Here is a 22,295-nt window from a genome sequence, read left to right as displayed (position 1 = left end):
ATGCGAGTAAGTTACTTTTTACTTTCTAAAAAATAGGAGATTTGAATTAAATAAGACCTGTAATTATTTGAAGGAAACCAGCGAGTAAGATTTAGATTAAAAACAAGATTCGACACTCATGATCAAGTAGCACCTGTCTAAATATGGCCCATCGTCCTATGTATATTTGGGTCTCTTGGGAACTGATTGATATGAGCTAAAAGTCCATTAAAATATATTCATCTCTGATTGATATGAGCTAAAAGTCCATTAAACTACACTCATCCAAAATAACCAACAACAAAAACTTAATCACAACTCCAATCTGGAATGGCAACAAACTGGGTCGGGAGTGAGAACCTCGGCTGTTTATCATCCTGGTCTTGGTTCGCTAAGGATCGATGAAGGATTGATTTCTCACGAGGATTTTCTTTTTCTCTGTATTTTTTTTGTTTTTAGTTATTATTAGATTATAGAAACTGATTTATTACAAGTTAAAATATAAAAGTTGTAAATATAATTTATGAGTGGTGAAAAACGGCAGGTTCAAATCTGCAAGGCAAACGGAGTCTAGAAGAGCACAATCCTCTATTGATACTCCAATGGCTAAGTAATCTATTGTAATGGTATAGAATGTAAATTTAGAGAAAATGTTCTTCATGAATGCAAGAGAATATTATATATTACAACCTCCACCCCATAATATTCATTATTTAAACTGTATATACTTAAATCAATAAAATTAACTAATAGCTTTAATTAAAAAAAATTATAATAATTTATTTAAAATACCTTTCATATGATTATATTTTTTTCATATATTAAATGATTTAAAAATTAATAAAGATATATATGAAAAATAAAAATTAATATTATCTTATAAATCTCAACATATCGTTTGAGATAAAAAAAAAAAAAAAATCTAAAATGACAGTTATTATGGAACAAAAGGGGAGGTGTTAACTTTGTTTTCCTTTTTTGTGTGCAATTCTAACCAATCACAAGAAGTCAAATATCTAACTAGAACGGATTCATCCTATATTTAAAGGCTTTAGGAAGTAGCTTATTATTTTATATGATAACCATTGGTTGAGTCCTGACCATTAACAACGAAGTTAGTAGAATATTAAATATGGCCAATGGTCACTTAAAGCTTTGAGATCTTAAAGTACGGACAGTATAGATAATAACCAATCACATATCAAATTTATCCTTTTTTTTTTTTTTGCTGAAAGATAAATTTATTAGATAAAAGGCTCAAAGCCTAGCGCAAAAGGGAAGTCCAGAATAATGCAACATCAAAATTATTGTCCATAATAAAAAAGACAACGAACTGAAGCCTAATGGAAACCTAGACACTATCAGTAATCCAGAAGCCTCAAGGATCCGAAACTCAGGACCTGACTGCAAAACATATCACAGCATCACAGCACCATCTCTTCTAGTGGGAAAACCGCTGGTTGCTTCAGATGCCCAATTGCCACTAAGGCTTGAGAACCCCCAACAATAGCCAAAAAGGCTTATTAAACGCACTGAAACTCAGGGGAAGGCAAAGTGCAAATTGGAGCCTAGATTGGGGTTACCAAACCACACATGCACAGAGAAAAAACTGCCGAAGACAGCTGACAATGAACCCGATCTTATAGAAAGGAAAAGTTGGTCTTCCACAATCAATCCGAGTGACCCAACGTCAGAACCAATAAAACTATCCGGTCAAAAGACACCGACGAGAGGGAAAGGAGGGCTTTGCTACACCAACGTGTTTCAGTCGTGGAAGAACAAATATGAAGGAATCCAAAACAGCAACCAAACAAAACCGACAGGACACAAGAAGAAAGCTCCTTTGCTAAAGCTTAGTTCACCGGAGAACAAGAGAAATAAACCCAAAAAAACTATTTACAACCACACCTAAAAAAAAAAAGAGCAAACCCACTGTATAGAAAGGGCAGGGGGCGACCAGTATTTCTGGCAAAACCAGAGGCCTACAGCCTTGACAAAAAACTCTCGTTTCTGAGAGAGGGAGAGTATTGATTTTCAACTTATTGACTTGCACGTTTTGACTTGGTCTCATATAATATCTCATCTGACGAGGGATTCTGGGTGGTGGATCTTCAATTCGAAATATCCAACTTGGACGATGGCTCATTTGTAAATATTTTAGAATTCGTAACCGGATTATTCAATTGAATAATTGGACGTGTTAATTTTTTTTTTAAAAAATTTACTATATGAACATAATATTTTAATATTTTATTACTTTTTATATAAGTTAAGTTTGTTTATAATTTTTTATCTTACTATTTTATAAAAATTTAAATATTATTAACAAAAAAAAAAGCTACTGACAAAATAATTTAAAGGTCTGTAAAAATTATATTTATATCTTAAATTTTATTTCTTAGACAATAAAATAAAATTTTAAAATTATTCACGAGTTTAGCTAATAAATTAAATTGAATTTAAAAATTAATAGTAAATTTTAATATTATCCTTAGATTTATCTCATTAATAAAATAAGCTTTTAAAATAAATAATTTTATTTTAATCAATGAAAAAAGAGATAGATTACAAATAATAGGAGAAAGGGATATATTAATGAGGAAGATGCTAATTTAGTCAATTGGAAGTTTTCTCTATCATTGAACAATTAAAATTAGTCAAAAGAGACATTTAATTTTGATGAAACAAAATTGAGGGACTAAAAATTCAATTTTCAAAACTAAAGGACTATTTCATTCATTGCTAGTGGTAAAACTCAGAGATAGAAATAGAATTGTAAATTTCCCTATTTCATTGGCACCACAACCAGACTCTTCCCCCTTTCCTATCCTTGACGGCAAGAAAGATTAGATCAAAACCCTAATTGTTACTCTCATGTTCTCCCCCGGTACTAGCATTCATTCATGATTCAGCGAGTCGCTTTCTCTCATTGGCAAACGTGATTTTCCAAAAATCATGGCCCTCTTTGCTTCTGGATCTAATTTCCGACCTTGTCGTCGCCTCTCACAATAGCTAACGTCTCCATTAATGGTGTTCTGGGTGCGACAAACTCAAGAAGTCAGCTAATGCAACTTCAGGTTGATTTCAACACCAAAACCATTTCGATCTCCTCCTTGTCGTTGGGGTAACATCCGTAGAAGTCCAGTCACTAAGGTCAGAAGCATCCTCCTTAGTTGAGTTCAACTATGTAATATTCTTTCTTTTGGAAGCTCTTTTACAAATTCAAAAGTTGAATTAATCGATGGTTGTTACAGCTATCAGAATTTTTGAAATGGAAGATCTGGTGATTTGCTTTAATTTCTTCTTCTTTTCTTTTGAAGTCACTTTCTTTGCTCCATTTCTTACTGATTTGCTCGAATTTGTTCTTTCTATCAACAATTAAACAGAATTTCAACACTTCTTGGTAATTTCAGTTTTTTAGTTGAATTATTCCTAACCAAACAAATTGTTATAATTAATAATCATCCTTGCAGAGAGAGGAATTAATTTAAAATGATCTTAGACCACATCAGCTGCTCCACATCAACAATTAATCGGAGATCTCATCAGAAATGGATGAGAAGAACTTTAAATAAAAGTTGTTAACTATCAATATTGAATTTGAATAGTAATTTAAAACTTGTAAATATAAGCTTGTGTTTTTATTCACAGCACCCTATAATAAAATTACGAAATTATCTTAATTTTGCTGTTGTTTTCCTTCCACAGTAAATAGCAAAATCATTTTTAAAAAAAAAATTATATATATATGAAAAAATTTACCGATTCATCTCAGAATTTTAAAAAATTATATTAAAATATCTTTATTAATATTATTTTTTTATTAAATATTTTACTATTTAATTTATATAATTTTAAAAAATTTATTAATTAATCTATTAAATTTTAAAAAAATTTATTAATTATAAAAGATATTTTAAATTTGTTTATAATATTTAACTATTAAAATTAACAAAAATTAATTAATAAAATTTTAAAATATTAAAATTATTTTAATATATTTTTTAAAATTAAAAGATTAATTAATAATTTTTTATTTTTTATTTAATCCCCAGGGAGATTGCTTGGATTCATTGAAACAGATAATCCCTGACCGGTCTCATGGACACTTTCTCTTTCTAGGAACAGATAAGGAAAGGTAAAATTACGTGAGCCGTTCCTATGCAGAAATTTATACTCTGTCTTTCCATCAGGAGGACCACCTAGCAACTGTCACTGAAATCAAAACGGTCAACTGAAAAGGGCCAGTAGAATCTTCAACACCTTTGGCCAACATTCAAATCGGAAGAATCTTAGGTGTCAATTCTCAATTGGACCGCGCGGAAAATCTGAACAAAACGGTTGTAGGGAATCACAACTATACCATGTGCTTCCCTCCCCTTGAGCACACAACAACGTATGATGAGCTCACTAGAGAAACAGAGCAAGAGTCCACATTCAGAAACTCTTTCCGCCATCTATCTATCTATAAATGCCCACGAAGTGTTCGCTTTGGTTTCTATCTTTGTTCGTTTCTTCTTCTTGAACGTTCTTTCTCTCTGTGAAGCTCTTCAAAAATGGCGTCTCAAGCCAGCCTCCTCCTTCAAAAACAGCTTAAAGGTTTTTGCCATTGGGTTCTTTTTTTCTTTTTCTTTTTCTGTTAGTGGTTCTGTTTGTTTCGTTTCTTGATGGATTTTGGGTCGGCGTTTAATTTAATTGATTGGGTTTTTGGTTTGTGCAGATCTTTGTAAAAACCCAGTTGAAGGGTTCTCTGCTGGGTTGGTTGATGAGAATAATATCTTTGAATGGAACGTTACCATTATTGGACCCCCTGATACGCTTTAGTACGTGTTGTTTTCTGCAATTTGATTAGCTTAAAGCTCTCTTCTTTTCTTTTCTTTTCTTTTTGATGATTATTGATTTTATTTAAGGGCTGCTTGATCTTGATAGTAACTTGGGTGAATTTTTTTTTATTAGATAGGATTAGGGAAGGGCTGAAGTTATTGCTTTTATTAGAGGATTGGAAATTTGATTAATTGCGTTGGAGTTTTATTTAGAATGGTTGGTTTTAATGTGATGATTGAAGAACTGAGTTTGATATTATCATAATCTTTTTCTACTTGTGGCTTTTCCTGAGAAACTGTAGGAATATAAATTATTTGACAAGTTTGAGTTCTAAATTTTTTCATTTGTCAATGTAGTTGTCTAAACTTTCAAGCCGAATGATTGATTGACTTGAAGAGTTCATTGATAACTTGTTCTTTTGACTCCTTTGTATTGGTTTAACTTGTAAACTGCATTCTATCAAGAGTTAGTTTCTTTCTGTTTGGTTTTGAGAATTTATTTCAAGATTTATCGACTTGCAAGTCTTTGGATATTGTTCTGTTCTAGTATTTGATTTTTCATTGCTCTTTGAGCTAGCTTGTTGAAAAGTGTGATCAACTAGAACATTTCCTTGCTAATCTTTGATGGCAGTGAAGGAGGATGTTTTCATGCCGTTATGAGCTTTCCACCCGATTATCCAAACAGCCCTCCAACAGTGAAGTTTACCTCATCGATATGGCATCCTAACGGTGGGTCGACTTTGTAGGTATTATAGATTTTTTTTCTGTGCTGTTCTTCTTCCAATGGTTATGATTTCATTTATTTGTTGCTTATTGCAGTTCATCCTAATGGCTTCGTTTGCATATCAATCCTTCATCCACCGGGTGATGATCCAAATGGCTATGAGCTTGCTAGCGAGCGCTGGATGCCTGTCCATACAGTATGTCGTAATTGCTTTCATTTTCAAACTTGCAGATTGAATGCTAATATTTTGACTAATGAGCATAGTTATCAAATAGAGATTCATCTCATGAAATGAAATTATATTGCAAAATTTGTTACAAATTCTTAAAACCAGTTAAAACATGAAATATGAATAATAATATAATTATATAGTCCAACATGACTATGGTAATAAAATAAAGGGATGATTACAGAGAAAAGAAATACCTTTGGTTCTGGTTCATCATTTGAGAAAAACACAAAAATGTTTATATTTGTATGTAAATCATATTTGTTAAGCATGATAAATCTTTTCATTTCTGGGCAGGTTGAAAGCATAGTGTTGAGTATAATATCAATGCTTTCCAGTCCAAATGATGAATCTCCTGCAAATGTTGAAGCTGCAGTAAGTGATGATGAGATATTATTTCACCTTATATTTTGGCAATGTAACTCTGTTCAGTAGAGTTTTTAATTTTTTTTTGTTATTTTGTTTGCATGTAAATCCTTCATATAAAATTATGTATCAAATTAGCTTGATGCCAATTGTTTTTGTTATTTGTCATCATGAGTAAGAAGCCAATTTGTTTGATAATTTGGTCAGAAAAATTTACTTTCTTCCATTGAGGTGTCCTTGCAGTCAAAAAGAAAAAAATGAAAGGAAGAATGAAAGGAAGAATGAAAGAAAGAGAAGCTTTGTTCACCTATTTTTGTTGATAACTTATAGTTGCATCTCTTATGCAGAAGGAATGGAGAGAAAATAGAGAGGAGTTCAAGAGAAAAGTTAGCGGCTGCGTGAGAAAATCACAAGAAATGTGATGATCCCTCATTGCTCTTGTATACCAAGGAATGGCTTATAGTAGAACACATTTGAAATTCCCACAAAATCTCTTCATCTGTCTGTCCTTTGAATGGTCATTCTTATAACTCCAGATCAAAACTGTACTATAAAACATTTTGGTTAGTCTTCTTGTGGATCCATATTTCATGTTGCTAGCTAGGTGAGTGATTATCACTCACTCATAAGAAGATTTTGGGCTCAGTCAAAGTGCTTCTTTTTTACACATCTCTACTCCCCAGAGGTTTATGCTTTTTAATTGCTTCATATCTTATGTAGGATGGTCTAGCATAAAATGGCCCACTAATTGTGATTGACTAGTCTGGATTGATGGAAAAACCTTATCAAGATTGGCTTGACATGGATTCCCAATATAAAATGATAGTGAGTAATATTTAATAATTAAATTAGTTTATAATATAATAAAAATTATACACGTGCATAAAAAATAATTATATTTTAAAATTTATTTTTAATTATTACATCCAATATATTTATATTTATTTAATTAATATAATAAATTAATAATCTAATCTATGTCCGCTAGTATCAGAAATTTATATTTAATAATATATAATATTTATTCAATTCAATAATTTTTTTTTAATTTAAACCGAATATCACTTAATTTAATAATAAATTTTTTTTTTCATTAATCTTCCTTTCATCCTCACAGGTGTTAAGAATAAGAGTTAATCTCTTGAATACTATTATTCGACTTCAATTTTTATTTTAAATCAGTAAATACATACTTTCTGTTACTTGTTATAGTATGCTGATAGATTAGTATGAATAAAGAAAGAAAAAAACTCTCCACTACATCTCTCTTAATTTTAAATTTTTTATTTAATTAATATTTACCCTAATAATAAAATATCAACACCAATCATTATTTATAGTTTTTATTATTAAATATAAACTTTAATTCTTTAAATAGTATTAAATATTTTAAAAATTAATTTTTTTACTTTTTAAATATTATATTAATTAAGTCGAAAAATTCATGAAATTTTAAATATTTATATAAATAATTTTAATTTTAGTTTTATTTTGCTAAATATTATTTTAATATCATTGATTATTATAAATTTTTTTTACTCAAATATTTTATTAACTAATTAATAACAAACATACCTACTGAGAAGTTTTTTTTTATATATATTTAATGAAATTTCATTTAATATTCATATTAAATAAATAAATAATAAAATGATAAAAATGAACTTGATGACATGTGCGTCTAGTACGTCAATATGCACGGCGGTGACGATGCTTCTGTCGTCGTGGGCATCGGCTATGATGATCAAGAGCACAATCATTTGTCATGGTTGAATGGGGAGGTGCCCTTGATTAGGACATATTCATCCTCCCTCGAATTTTACAAACAATAAAATATGTAATAAATATTAAAATCAATAATTATATTTAATAAAATATAATTAAATTATAATATTTATAGTAAGATTTTTAAAAATTATGGATTGTTACATTTAATATTTAATTTATAAAAAATAAATGGATAACGAGTGTAAATATTTGAAATTATTATATTTTAATTAAAATGGTGAAATTAGAATAGATTTGAGGAGAGAGAATTTTTTTTTTTTTAAAATACCCTATATATAAACTTTACATTGAGAGATATTTAAAATGGAAATTGAAGTTGAGTCATGATATTTAAAAAGCACAAAAAATTTTAAGATTATGAATTATAGAGATGGGTATGGTTTGATTCGAATCGTGAATCGAATTAAAATCAAATTAGTTAAATTTAGAATTGAATTGATTAATTGATTTTAATTTTTAAATTAAACTAATTAAAATTGAACTGAAATCATTCAGTTTAAATTAAAATTAAAATTAAACTGAAATTGTTGAATTTAAATTAGTGATTTGATTTAATTTATTATTTCTAAAATGAATCATTTCTAAATCGTGCTTAAATGATGCTTAAATTATCAACTAATTAAATTCAAAATTTATTTTTAATTTATAAAAAATATTATTTTTATTTAAAATATAATATTATTTTATTTTTTATTCTATAATGAATAGATTTAGTAGGATTTACTTATTTAATAAAATATATATTTAATAACATTTAAGATTTATATTTATTTTTTTACATAATATTTAAATTTTTTATTTTTAAATTTTATTTAAATTTAAATTAAATTAACCATTTATAATTTAGATTTAATTGAAATCAAAACTAAAAGTATAACTGCTTTAATTGAAACGGTTAAAAACTGAAACCGTTTAAATCAGATTAATTTTGATTTAGTTCAAAAAATAAATTAAACCAGCCCGGAACGAGATGTCTAATGAATGAATAGGTGAACATATAATATAGTTAGGTGGCAGCTGGCATCATTTTCTCATTAATGATTTTTTATCCTTAATTTATATAAATATATAATTATTTAACTTGATAAATGAATTATACACAACTTTCAAAAATTTTGTCTATGGTCTTTTTTAACTTCATACTATCGTCTTTTTCTTTTCATTAAATTTAACTTTTTCTTTTCCCTTCTGATGTAAAACGATTTACGTCAATTAATTATCGATAAAAAAAAAATGTTGTTATCTCTATTAAGAGTTCCAAAAATATTCTGATCGTCACTTATGATTTTTCTATATGGTGGAGATGTTTCTCACATACAATTCAATCAATTTTCAGAATATACAGATCTCTTTAATGGATTTATGAGGCAATCTTCGGACAGTTATTGCATTGAAGGATTTCCTTTCTTCTGTTTTTTTTTTTTCCCTGTTCTCGTTGTCTTCGTCATGTCTTCCAACACAACATCCCCTTCTCATCCTGCCGAGTCTTCCACCCAACCTGCTGTTTCCAATTCTTCTCTCCATCCATCTTTTGGAGTTTCTAATATTAAAAATTATGTCAATGAAGCTCTCAATTTCACCAACTACCTTCTCTGGCGTTCTCTCATTATTCCTGTTTTACAGGGTTATGATGTGTATGATCATGTTGATGGTTCCGTTCCTGCACCACCATGTGTATTAACAAATTCTAATGGTGAATCTAAACCAAATCCAGATTTCTTATTATGGAAACAAATTGACCGTCTCGTTTTATCTTGGATTCAGGCTACTCTTAGTCCTGATATATTGCGTAGTCTCATCAAACCAAATGTTGTTCTTACTGCTCAGCAAGCCTGGGAAGCTATCGAAACTCTGTTTCATGATCAAGCTCATGCAAAACTTCTTCAACTTAAAGCAGACTTTTACAGCACTGTTAAGGATAATTCTACCATTGATGAATATCTTCAGAAATTAAAAACTGTTTATGATTCACTCTGTTCTATTGGTCATGCTATTACTGAGGATGACTTAGTTATGCAGATTCTGGATGGTTTGCCTGTTGAATATGAAAATGTTGTCATCAATTTGACGGGAAAGAAACCTCTTCCTTCTTTTGCGGAGACACGTACTTCTTTATATCTTCAGGAGTTGCGATTGCAAAGTCGCGCAAAGAAACAATCTCAGCCAGTTCCAAATCCGGCAAATTCGCAGACAGCGTTAGTTTCTACTGAACGCAATTCTTCTTCCAATCAACGAGGCCGTGGAGGTCGAGGTCGTGGTGGCCGTAATTCTGGTTACTATAATAACAATGGTGGTGATTCCTATGGCAGAGGGGGTCGTGGTGGTCGTTCTGGACGAGGAGGACGTGGATATTATTACAATCAATCATCTTCTATGTATCATCCTGGATCCAATTTTTCAGGTTCATACAATGGTGTGCTTGGTCCTCGACCCACTGGTTTTTCTTCACAATATGCTGGTTTTCCACCTCAATCTGCTGGTTTTTCTCAACCCACACAGTGTCAGATTTGTTTAGAATATACCCATATCGCAAGAGATTGCCCACATTTTACTCGTTCTGGACAATTCTCGGGTGATCGTTCCTTTGCTGCGGTTCAATTTCCTGAACCTGTGCATTCTGCGTGGCTACCAGATACAGGTGCTACTTCCCACATGACACCTAATCCAGGTATACTGTCTTCGTGTCTTCCAACTCCCGTTTCTAATACTGTTGTGTTTGGTAATGGACATTCTCTTCCTGTCACTCATATTGGTTCAAATTCTTTTCCATTACCTAGTCGTGATTTACTTTTAAAAGATGTTCTTGTCGTCCCTTCTTTAACTCATAATTTAATTTCTGTTAAGAAATTTGCTCGTGATAATTCCTGTTCAGTTGAGTTTGATCCCAATGGTTTTTGTGTGAAGGATCTCAAGACGCGGACTCCACTTCTCAGTTGCAGTAGTCCAGGGGACCTTTATGAGTTCTCTCCTTCTTCATTTTCGTCTTCTTTGTCTGGTGGTTCTACGAGTCTGATTGCTTCGGCAAATTCATTCGAGTTGTGGCATCGTCGTTTAGGACACCCTAATTCTTCCATTTTGTCAAAGTTATTTCGAACATCTAGTTTTAATAAAGTGTCTTGTACTGCTTGTCGATTGGGCAAGCATACTAAGTTGTCGTTTTCTCATTCTCATGTAAGAGCTTCGGCTCCTTTTGCATTAATTCATTCTGACGTTTGGTCTTCTCCTGTTTCATCTTTTAGTGGCTATCGATATTATGTGGTGTTTATGGATGATTACTCTCGATATGTGTGGTTATATCCTTTAAAACGAAAGAGTGAGGTTTATAATTATTTTGTTTCATTTGTGGCTTTTGTGAAAACCCAATTTGGTGTTTTGATTAAGTGTTTGCAGTGTGATGGAGGTGGCGAATACATTAGCAATCATTTTCAACAGTTTGCTTCTAATAATGGTATCCGTGTGCAATTTTCTTGTCCATATACGCCACAGCAAAATGGCGCGGCTGAACGATTACATCGCACATTAATAAATATGGTCAGAACTTTGCTTACTCAATCCAATTTATCTTTGCAATTTTGGGTGGAGGCTGTGCATATGGCGGTACATTTACATAATATTTTGCCTAGTGAGACATTCCAATTTAAATCTCCTTATGAACAATTACTGGGTAAACCGCCTTCTTATACTCATTTACGAGTTTTTGGCTGTTCTTGTTTTCCTAACATAACAGCAACAGTGTCTCATAAGTTGGAAAATCGCTCAATTCATTGTATTTTCCTTGGGTATCCTGATACTTACAAGGGCTTTCGTTGTTATAATCCGAAAACTGGCAAAGTGATTATTTCTAGACATGTGCTGTTTGATGAACATCAATTTCCCTTTTTACAGTTCCAGCAACATGTTTCTGCACAACCAGCAGCTTCTGTGCAACGTGGCTTCCATCTTCCTTCATTTCCACGGCAAGTACCATTGTTACAAAGTTGTTCGAGTAATAATAGAGCTCAGAATCAGCAAGCTGTTACCGTACAGGACTGCCGTTCTCCTGTTCATTCAGAACCAACGGATACTGGAAATCAGTCATCTGCGGCTCATTTCGATACCACCAGTCCTGCTGTTGCGGATTCTACACCTATTGTTCCTAATGAAACAAATAATGCCTTGACTCTTTTTCCTGCAGATTTGGCAATTACAGGTACCTCAACTCAGACTTTGCATCCCATGCAAACTCGTCTCAAAGATGGGATTCGAAAACCAAAGAAAATTTTCTCCTTGACTGCTCATGGTGATCAGAATCAGATTTTGCCCGAACCTAAAACCTATACAGAAGCTCAAAGCCATCATGAATGGAGGAAGGCGATGTCTACTGAATATGACGCATTATTGCGCAATCAGACATGGAAGTTGGTCCCTAAGCCATCCAATGTTAATATTATAGGTTCGAAGTGGGTGTATAAAGTGAAACTTCGATCCGATGGAACTCTCGAACGGTACAAAGCCCGTTTGGTTGCACAAGGATATGCTCAGAAGCCTGGATTGGATTATGATGAAACTTACAGTCCGGTTGTCAAACCAACAACAATTCGGACTGTACTTTCTCTTGCTGTTTCGAGACAATGGCCGGTGCATCAACTAGACGTCAAGAATGCTTTTTTGCATGGGGTTTTGAAAGAAAATGTCTATATGAAACAGCCACGGGGATTTATACATCCTGATTTTCCAGAATATGTATGTCAGCTTCAAAAGGCTCTTTATGGATTGAAGCAGGCGCCGCGGGCGTGGTTTGAGCGTTTTACGAATTTTTTGAAAATGATTGGTTTCAAAGGAAGTCGTGCGGATTCCTCGATGTTTGTGCTGCGTGAGGGACACCACATGGCTGTGTTATTACTTTATGTGGATGATATAGTATTGACAGCATCGTCCCAAACTTTGATGAGTCGGCTATTACAGGTTCTTAAATCGGAATTTGCTATGTCTGATTTAGGAAGTTTGCACTATTTTCTTGGTATATCCGTAAAGCAAAATTTGGATGGGTTGTTTTTGCATCAATATAAATATGCAACGGATTTATTAAAGAGAGCAGGAATGGAGATGGCTAAACCTGTGTCAACACCAACTCTTAATGAGTCCTTGTCTTTGTCATCAGATAGTGCTTTACTCAGTGATCCACAACTATACAGAAGCCTTGTTGGCGCTTTACAGTACTTGACTTTTACTCGGCCGGACATTGCTTTTGCTGTTAACCAGGTGTGTCAATTCATGCATAATCCAAGAGAGAAACATATGCTTGCGGTAAAGCGAATTTTACGATATGTCAAGGGGACTGTACATTATGGTTTGCAATTTTATAAGGGTGGTTCGCAGACTTTAACAGCTTATTCTGATGCCGATTGGGCAGGTTGCCATGATACTCGCCGGTCCACTACAGGTTTTTGTCTCTATTTTGGTAAAAATCTGATTTCTTGGTCTGCCAAGAAACAGCCGACTGTTTCACGATCAAGCGCGGAAGCAGAATATAGAGCAGTCGCTAGTACGGTGGCTGAACTGACTTGGATTACTAGTTTATTGCGTGAGCTTGGAATACAGCTTGAAGAGCCACCTGTGGTGTTTTGTGACAACATTAGTACTACATATATGTCAGCTAATCCCATTCAACATGCACGAACTAAGCATATTGAATTGGACATTCATTTTGTACGCGAAAAAGTCATCTCTGGACACCTACAAGTTCATCATATTGCAAGTACTGATCAAACAGCTGATGTGTTTACTAAAGGACTTTCTGGGACACGTTTTCGTTTACTAAGAGACAATCTATGTGTTATGCCACACATTGTTTGAGGGGGGATATTAGATAACAATACAGCTGTGATTAGTTATTGTAGATAAGTCTCTTCTGTAACTGAATAGCTTAGAGTCTTATCCTTTGTATTCTATAAATACTTATAATTATAGAAGTAATAGACATCGAGACTAATATTCTATAACCATTTACACTAGTTACAAACCGGACATTTTATTTTTTATGAAAACAAAATCTCTTAATTTTCGTATGGAATTTTTTCGTAATTTTTTATATTTTGATAATTGCTTATCAGTTAATAGATAAAGATTAGGAGGAGACTTTTGATTAATATGGAAGAGTCATGGGTCTGTTTCTATGATTGTCTTTTTTTTAAATTTTATTGATTCGGTTGTTTCGGAAGATAATTTTCAATGAAAGTTTACTAGTTATTATGGATTTCCGGAATCGCAACGACGACGTTAATCTTGGAACCTTATTTGAACTTTATTTCGTAGCTTCCGTGACTTTGTTTGGGAGACTTTAATGATTCTTGCTCGAGAGATGAGAAAGAAAGATGAGTATTTTTACCAAATTATCTTATGCATGCAGGGTTTAGATAGATATTTGAGAAGTATTTTTGCCAAATTATCTTATGTAGAAGTTTGATTTTGAATGATTGTAAATCTTTATTAGACTTTAGAACTGATATTTTTGTTAAATGAGTTCGTCGTAATACTACTCTAACTGCTAATATTTTGGTCAGAAAATCTATCAGGCATAATCGTCTCTCTGTTTGGAATGATATCCCTTTCTGTTTGGGATGATATCCTCTCTGTTTGATGAAATTTTGTATTTGATGAAATTTTATTAATACAATCACTAATTTTGCTTTAAAAAAAATAAATAATTATATTTTATAAAATTAAAGGTTTTAATAAATATAATTTTTAGAATTTAAAAGTTAAATAATCAATTTTTTTTATAAAAATTAAATATTAAAAATTAATGGTGAAAATATTATGGCATATACTAACTAAATTTTTTTTATTTAAAATTAAGATCAAATTATGTATTTAGTATTAATCAATAAATAAAGATAGAGAGATATATGAAGAAACAAAATTTGAACTTATAAATATTTTATTTATTAAAATTTACTTATTTAATAAGTTTGTACGTGGACTTATAAATATATATTTAACTAAAATGATTGAATTTTAAACTTATTACTTTTTTTTTAAATAGTAAACTTATTATTTTTAACTTAAAATTTATTAAAATTGTAAATTAATCAAATTATTAGTGAATTCGGTTAAACTTGTAAATAAAGCAAATGATGTTAAACTTTACGGTAGACTTAAATCAAACTTAATTTTTTATTGTCGACGTCAAGATCTATAATAACCTTTTAGAAAAAAAATTTTAAAACGAATAATTTTTAAAAGTGTGACGAGAGTTACAGACCTGTTATAAAATTTGAAATAAAAATTTTACTGTTTAAATTTAATTTTACATTTTAATTATTTTTTAAAATATTTTTATAATTTTACATATTAAAAATTTTTTATTATAAATAATTTTTTCTTAAATATTTAAAATTTATTTTATAACTTTTAAAAAATTTTAATAAATTTTTTTACTTTTTAATCTATCATTTTTCTTATATCATATTAGTCAAATAATAAAATTTCGTTATTAATCAAGTATTTTATAATTTGGCTCAATTAAAATTCGAAACATATTAACTCATTTTTTAAATAAATTAAATTTAAACTTATTATATTCTACTGAATTTAAACTCCAATTCAATAAAATTTTAGTTAAACTAAACTTAAACTAACCCGGTTTAACTATTCATGTAGTATCCTTAGAAAGACTTACCATAAGTAATATCACAAAGTCTTTCTTTTATAGATATCTTTAGAATACTTTCTTCGTCGCTTTCCGCCTTTCACCATTGCTTTTTGGAATTTATAATACGTCTCCTTGGATCACAGATGGATCCTTATTGTGGCTTTTATAATTCTTTTTTCAGCATCTGCCTGTCTTATGTTCTCTTTCGTTTGCTCTTTTTAGCCATGAAAAAAAAAATAAAAATAAAAAAAAGAAAAAGAAAAAGAATGATTAATTTTTAACCACATGACTGCGACTGATTATCTTGATCAGGGAAAATTTTCTTTGCTGAATTTGCTTTGCTGCGCTGTTGTTTGACAAAATGCGTAGCTGGGGCAACGTTGCGAAAACATTCAATCCTCCACAGTTTCAGCGTTCATTTCTTCTCTTCACTCTCAACGCTTAGAAAACGCGCTGAGAAAGAAAATAATTTTGGCTGTCATGGTCTTTATGGCCATATGTTCTTCCTCTAATTCTTCCTCTTCATCTTCGTCTTCTTTCTTTATCCTTCACTTCACTCACGCCATCGCCACAGCGCGTGCTCCCTCGTCAGAAAACTAATCCATAGCTGAACTCACCGGATCTCTCATAATTTACGGCATTTATCCTTACCGACGACGAGTCTACAGGTAAGGACAAAAGTCAATGAAGTCAACTCCTTTTTTTTTCCTTGGCTATATAACCAAAGTTTAGAATTTCCTTGAACTGAACTAATTTATTTTAAATTTTCACTAATATTTGTCCTCAAATCCATTATTGTTTGCGGCGTTTAAGTTATGGATTATATTATTTTTTATTTTTTTAAAATACTTTCCAAGATAAATGTACATATTCGATTAGTTAAAGCCGTGCAATGATGTATTTTAGAAGGATTTTGTAATAATTGTCTATATTCTTTTTTTTTTTAAGTAGGTGTAGTCATTTAGGAGCATCATGAAATTAAAGCATAGTTGCCAAACAGAAGATCAAGAGCATGTACTATAATTAATGATGAGATTATTATTCATGTATGTGTTTGTATCTGGAAGGTGAATAACTAACGCACAGTTATCTTATGTTTTCAATAGAGACTGCAGTGCTATTTTGTCATACTAATATATATATGAAGCATTGTTTTAATATTTTGTGAAAATTAGAGCTTGTGATATTGTTGCTGATGGAGTCATACACATATTATACTAATGATATAACTTGCAATTTTTAATGGGTATTGTTGAGGTACTATTATTATATTTGGATCAAGCTATTGTTGGTTGAGCTTGTTTTTTTTTATCTAACCTTCGATGTTGATATTTATTTTCAATGAACCTTGCTCTAACCTTTTTGTCTATAACCTTTTTTTCTGAAGGAATAAATAAAGGATCAGAGGAGAAGTGGAAGTTTCATTTGTGAGGCCATGTAAGTTCATTCTCAGTTTATTAGGAAATTGGGAATGGAATGCAATTCTTGAAACATAATTATCTCTTTTTTACTCGCTGGTAATTTTTATGATAGTTATATTCGAAAAACTTTATGTTATGTTAAAATAAAGAAAAAATTATCATTTAGTTTCATAGAAAAATTTATTAGTTGATTACTTAATTTTGAAAAATAAATTAAAATTTTTTGACGTTTTAAAAAATTTATTAATTAGTGTTTTCGTTAATTTTAATCATTAAATATTTTAATATTTAATTTCTATAGTTTTGAAAAACTCATTAATTAGTCCTTTATATTTTTAAAAAATTTTATTAATTAGTCTTCCTACTCAGGGATATTTTAATTTTTTTTAATATTTAATTGCTAAAAAATCAATAAAAAATTAATTAATAGATTTTTTAAATATACATTTTAATTATTTTTAAAATAAATAATTTTTCATAATAAGTTTCCTTAAAATAAATTACACTTATCGACAACTGATGGGTCCTAGGGGAAAAGACATTGTTAGGAGGGGTGGGTATGAGGAATTATAGTATTTTATGAACCCTGAAACGAACATGAAGATATACTTGGCAAAAGATAACATATACCTTTTTAAGTATAATTTTTAAGTTTATCAATTCTTTACTAGCTGAAAACATGGCAAGAGGAAGGAGATTATGGTGAAGGAAAAAAAGAGAGAGAGAAGGGAGGCAAGATTTTAAGTTTTAGTCTCTGGGACTTGGGAGAGAGCACAGAGTAAGAAATGAGAATGTGCATGTTGCCTTGACAAAATTCTCTTTCCGAAACTGGATGGAATGAGCTTACCGTGCATCTTCGACACTCTGCCTTTTCGTGCCCTGTTTCTTTTTTTTTTTTCCTTTTTCTTTTTTTTTCTTTTTCCTCTCCTTTCTTGAATATGCTATATTCAACCATGTATATTTGGCTTCTGTTCTTGTTTCATGCTATTATAAAAGTTGGATCCTGATAGAATATTTCAAAAAAAAAAAAAAATTCAATACAACCAATGTAAATTTACTATAACAAAGTTCCCGTCTTCTTGCTTATCTATTTCTTCTCATTATTTAAATTCATAATATGCCTGCAATTGACTTGCTATCTTTTCACATAAGCTGGACATGTATAATATGGCTTTGAAGGAAGCTCATGTTAGTTCTTTATTTGCAAATGTTGATGTGATCACTTCAATTATATGGCTATCACCGAGCTATAATTGGTTTTGTCTTTCCCCTTTGTCTCACGTTAACAAGCAATTCCTGTGAAATGATTGCTTCACAATCAAAATAGAGCATTCTCAATCATATTTGCTCTGCTATTTTGGAGTGTGATGATCTGAAATCCAGAAAATAGGGTTTTATAAGGGTTTTGTGAACTTAGAAAAAATTTAGCCATAGAGGAGAGTGTTTCCTCCTTTTATCCTCTTTCTTCTCTCTCACGCGAGATGGCCTTTCCGCTATAGGACCACCTACCCCTTGGTGCAGGTTCCTACGTGGCGGATAACCCCAGGACCTTCTCTGTGTCAGACAATCATTTAATTCCCTTCGGCACGCGAGTGGACAGGGCTGCGAAATGACTGGACCCGCAGTCTTTCTTCTTATGACCGGGTTATGACTGGGTTTGAAGGAAAAAGACCGGAACCTAGGAAAGGGCCGGCTTTAAGGCTGAAATGGGCTGGGCTGGTCTGATTGAGCGACTTAAATAGGAGTTCCACCAGGAGGATGAACGGGTTGGGCCTGGCTTACTCGGGGGCTTAGAAACCTCATGATTGTGGCTGCTACTATCGGCCCGGTCTCGTAATGGGATGGAGAAATCTAGCGGTTATCAGAGTGAATGTGGTGCATCTATATCTTCATTAATTTTCTTGTTTTCTTCCCCACCACTTGATATGGGATTTTACTAATAGTAACAATAATGCTGGTATGTTGTGCAGTGTAGGCTGCACAGTAGCTAATATCTATTTCATAACCCTCATTATAATGACAAAAATTTCACCGTATCAATGGATGCAAAAACTTGAACAAAATCCCTTCCAACCTCCACAACCTTAATTAAAAGTATAAAAGTAGTAGCGAGCTGAATTTTATTTTATAAGAATTCAAAAGTTATTTGAGTGGGTTGAAAGTTGAGCGTTTACAATAGAAATCATTTATGATTTACTTTTCCACCAATGTGGGACAACCACTAATCTTAAAGGTTATGAAGTATAAAATGAATTTTAGTTTGATCCTTGAGATTTCTTGAATTTATAAGATGTTGTATTAAATTTAACTTTGCAGACTAGATTTCTTATGTCACATTTGTTTCCATGTAGGGTATAGCTTAAGCAATGAGGAGCAAAGATCCATTTTGGGAGCATGTGGATGTTGTAGAGAATAAGCGATCTCGTTGTCGACACTGTGGAGAGGTTTTTGCTCCTCGAAACATTCATAGGATAAAACTACACTTGGCTGGAGTTGCACGTGGCATTAAAAAGTGTACAGGAGTTCCTGCTGAAGTACGAGAGGAAGCTCTTAAAGCAGTTAGCAAGAGGAAAGATGAAACTCCTAGTTACTCTGTTGTTCTCCAGGGTAAGAATTCGTTACCATCTAACGTTCAATATTCTTCACCAGAAATAAGCCAAAAGAATGACAATGTGATGCTATTAAGAAACAATAATGATAGCAAGGTGATCAACCAGAAGCTAGCAAAATTTTTTCTTCTTAACAACATCCCATTTGATGTTGTGGAAACATCATCTTTTATTGACTTTGTGAAGAGTGTGTCTCGATGTGATCATGGCTATAAGTTACCAAGTCATTTGGAGCTTCAAACAGAGTTCGTTTCTGAAATTGAGATGCAAGTCGAGAAATATGTGAAGGATGTGAAGAAATCATTGGAAAAAACTGGTTGCACTATAATGGTTGAAAATTGTTGCAACTTCATCAACATCCTTGTATATTCTCCAGAAGGGGCGATATTTGAAGCTTCATATGAAGTTTCAGTGTTGGAGACTATGGATTTTGGCATAAGAGAGATTGTTGCTTCCATAATTGAAAAAACTGGGGTTGATTATGTTGTCCAAGTCATCACCAACGATAGTCAAATTTTGCATTCAGTTGGAGAAATGCTTGAGGTTAACTATCCAAGAATTTACCTGATTCGCTGTGTAGCTCAAGAGATTCATTTTCTTCTGAAGGACATGTTCGATGAGATTCCTTGGATAGGACAGATAATTGATCATGCAGAATTGATCCTCAAACATATGTACCACAATGACGTTGTTTTATCATTGATGAGACAATACACGAAAGACAAGGAATTGAAACATCCTTCTATGTCCAAGCTTGCCTCCAAATATCAAATGCTTCACTCTATCTTTGATAATAAGAATGAATTGCAACAACTCATTGCATCTGAGGAATGGTACAAGCTGGATTCTAACAGGAATGAGACAGCTGCGAAGGTTACCGATATTATTCAAAGTGAAAACTTCTGGAGTGAAGGACGTGATGTATTAGATGTTCTAGAGCCAATAGTTCAAGTCCTTCGATTAGTGGAAGATGATAAATCAACTTCAGGATACCTATATGAAGAATTGAAAAGGGCAAGGGAAGCAATTGAAGGGTACCGTGATGGCAATCCAGCAAAGTATCAAAGGATATTGGAGTTATTGGAGGAGAGGCAAGGTATGATTATTCACCCGATACATGCTGCTGCATCTTTTCTGAATCCTACTTACATGTTTCTTAAAGATTCTGAATACTGGGACATCAATATGTACAATGGCATGAACCTATTGTCGGAGAAATTGGTTGCAAGTGGGGAAGAAACAGCAAATTTTACTCGTGAACTTCAGCTTTATCGAAAGCGATCCAAGGAGTTCACCAATGAAATGTCATACGAAATCATGAACTCATATCATCCTCGTAAGTTTACTGATTGGTGTTCTCCTCTTTTTCTTTGTTATCCAATTAATAATTTGTGTAAATAGACGTTTGGTTTGTGATTATATTTGTTAGGTGAATGGTGGGAGCATCATCAGCCACGCCTTCCAGTACTGAGCAAGTGTGCAATAAGAATTCTAAGCCAACCATGCAAATGTTCATGTAACATAAAACCTAGTGTATCTGAAGTTGCACGAAGGAAGCTGATGAATAGTACATCTAAATCACTAAATCACATGTTTGTGACAGTCAATTCAATTTTCATGGAAAAGTTTAGGAGTATGGAGAAGCAAAATCGCATGCCCTTGATTGATCTTGAAACTTGTACTGAATTGCCTGATTATGCTGTTGATAAACAAGACTGGGAGAATGATCAAATGGATGTTGATGCAAAGAATGAAACAGACCTTTTATGTTTTGGTGACAAGGTTAGTTCACTCATGGTTTGCACTCACCTTTTGCTGTATATATATTGTATTTTCTACTAATCTGAGCCTCGTAAAATCAATAGACATTACTTCAGCAGCTTGAAGCGAGTGATTGGGATATCAACACCACGGCAACACTTTCTCAAATGCTTTGTAATTATGGGGAATGTGCAAAGGTAAAGTATCAGGATTTGAACTTTGACCTCCTGCATTGAAAAGGCATGGTTTTGAGCTACTAGTCCAATGTCTTAACTCCTGCATTTCTCATCATTTTATTGGAACAGGATCATTCTCATCCTTGGTAGGAGATTTACTTCCTAGCACAGTAGATTTAGCGACTAATACCCAAGAGACCAACGACACTATAGGAAAAAATATCAGCACGAGTCGCATTTTTAATGTTCTCTAGTAGAATTTGATGATTTTTCTGAATGACTGTGTTGAAAATAAAATAAATTATTCAATACGTCTAATGCACTTAATTTTCTTTTAAGTATTGTTGTATGTTGTATGTTTAAAACTTATTAATAATTGAATTATATGATATGTAATTTTTTAATATTCCTTAACTGCAATGATAGCTTTCACATTTAAATTTTAATCATTAGCTTTTCAAAGATATTTATTGAATTGGATAATATTTATATAGTGGATCTATATGAATTCATAATGTAAATATATAGTGGAATTCATATAAATTCCATATATTTATACTATGAATTTATATAAACCCCATATATAGTAACTAACACCAAAGGAAGAAATATGACTCTACCAAGGTTATGCAGCTAAAATAATCATGAAGAGTCTCATTTTTAATTTACAATGAAGAATTTTATGATTTTCCTGAAATTATTTTCGAAAATGAGAGAAATTATTTCGGGCCTATTCCCTTATAAAAAGTTGCAGTAGTTTTCAAGAAAGTTTTCTAAAGAAATCGA

At 31.9% G+C, this 22,295-nt stretch overlaps 2 protein-coding genes across 3 annotated transcripts; both read left to right on the top strand.

Annotated features, from left to right (window-relative positions):
- The first annotated feature begins 2,743 nt into the window (after positions 1–2,743).
- On the top strand, positions 2,744–6,907 carry LOC110613239 (ubiquitin-conjugating enzyme E2 13). 2 transcript variants are annotated; one of them, XM_043955788.1, is made up of 7 exons: positions 2,744–3,132; positions 4,035–4,578; positions 4,700–4,802; positions 5,439–5,531; positions 5,622–5,722; positions 6,053–6,130; positions 6,469–6,907. In XM_043955788.1, the coding sequence occupies exons 2-7, from the start codon at positions 4,378–4,380 to the stop codon at positions 6,541–6,543; spliced, it is 651 nt and encodes a 216-aa protein (XP_043811723.1). In that variant the 5' UTR covers positions 2,744–3,132; positions 4,035–4,377; the 3' UTR covers positions 6,544–6,907. The 2 variants fall into 2 exon arrangements, with proteins under 2 accessions (XP_043811723.1, XP_021609968.1); XM_021754276.2 differs by lacking the exon at positions 2,744–3,132 and having other exon boundaries at positions 4,387–4,578; positions 5,434–5,531; positions 6,469–6,896.
- An 8,809-nt stretch (positions 6,908–15,716) lies between these two features.
- Positions 15,717–21,818, top strand: LOC110614035. The gene is made up of 6 exons (XM_021755485.2): positions 15,717–16,210; positions 16,930–16,979; positions 19,315–20,908; positions 21,002–21,354; positions 21,438–21,530; positions 21,639–21,818. The coding sequence occupies exons 3-6, from the start codon at positions 19,330–19,332 to the stop codon at positions 21,657–21,659; spliced, it is 2,046 nt and encodes a 681-aa protein (XP_021611177.1). The 5' UTR covers positions 15,717–16,210; positions 16,930–16,979; positions 19,315–19,329; the 3' UTR covers positions 21,660–21,818.
- The last annotated feature ends 477 nt before the right edge of the window (positions 21,819–22,295 follow it).

The sequence above is a fragment of the Manihot esculenta genome, chromosome 4 (genome assembly GCF_001659605.2).
Source record: "Manihot esculenta cultivar AM560-2 chromosome 4, M.esculenta_v8, whole genome shotgun sequence".
Taxonomy (NCBI): domain Eukaryota; kingdom Viridiplantae; phylum Streptophyta; class Magnoliopsida; order Malpighiales; family Euphorbiaceae; genus Manihot; species Manihot esculenta.
The sequence above is the reverse complement of the archived record's forward strand: the minus strand, read 5'-3'. Positions and strand labels throughout refer to the sequence as shown.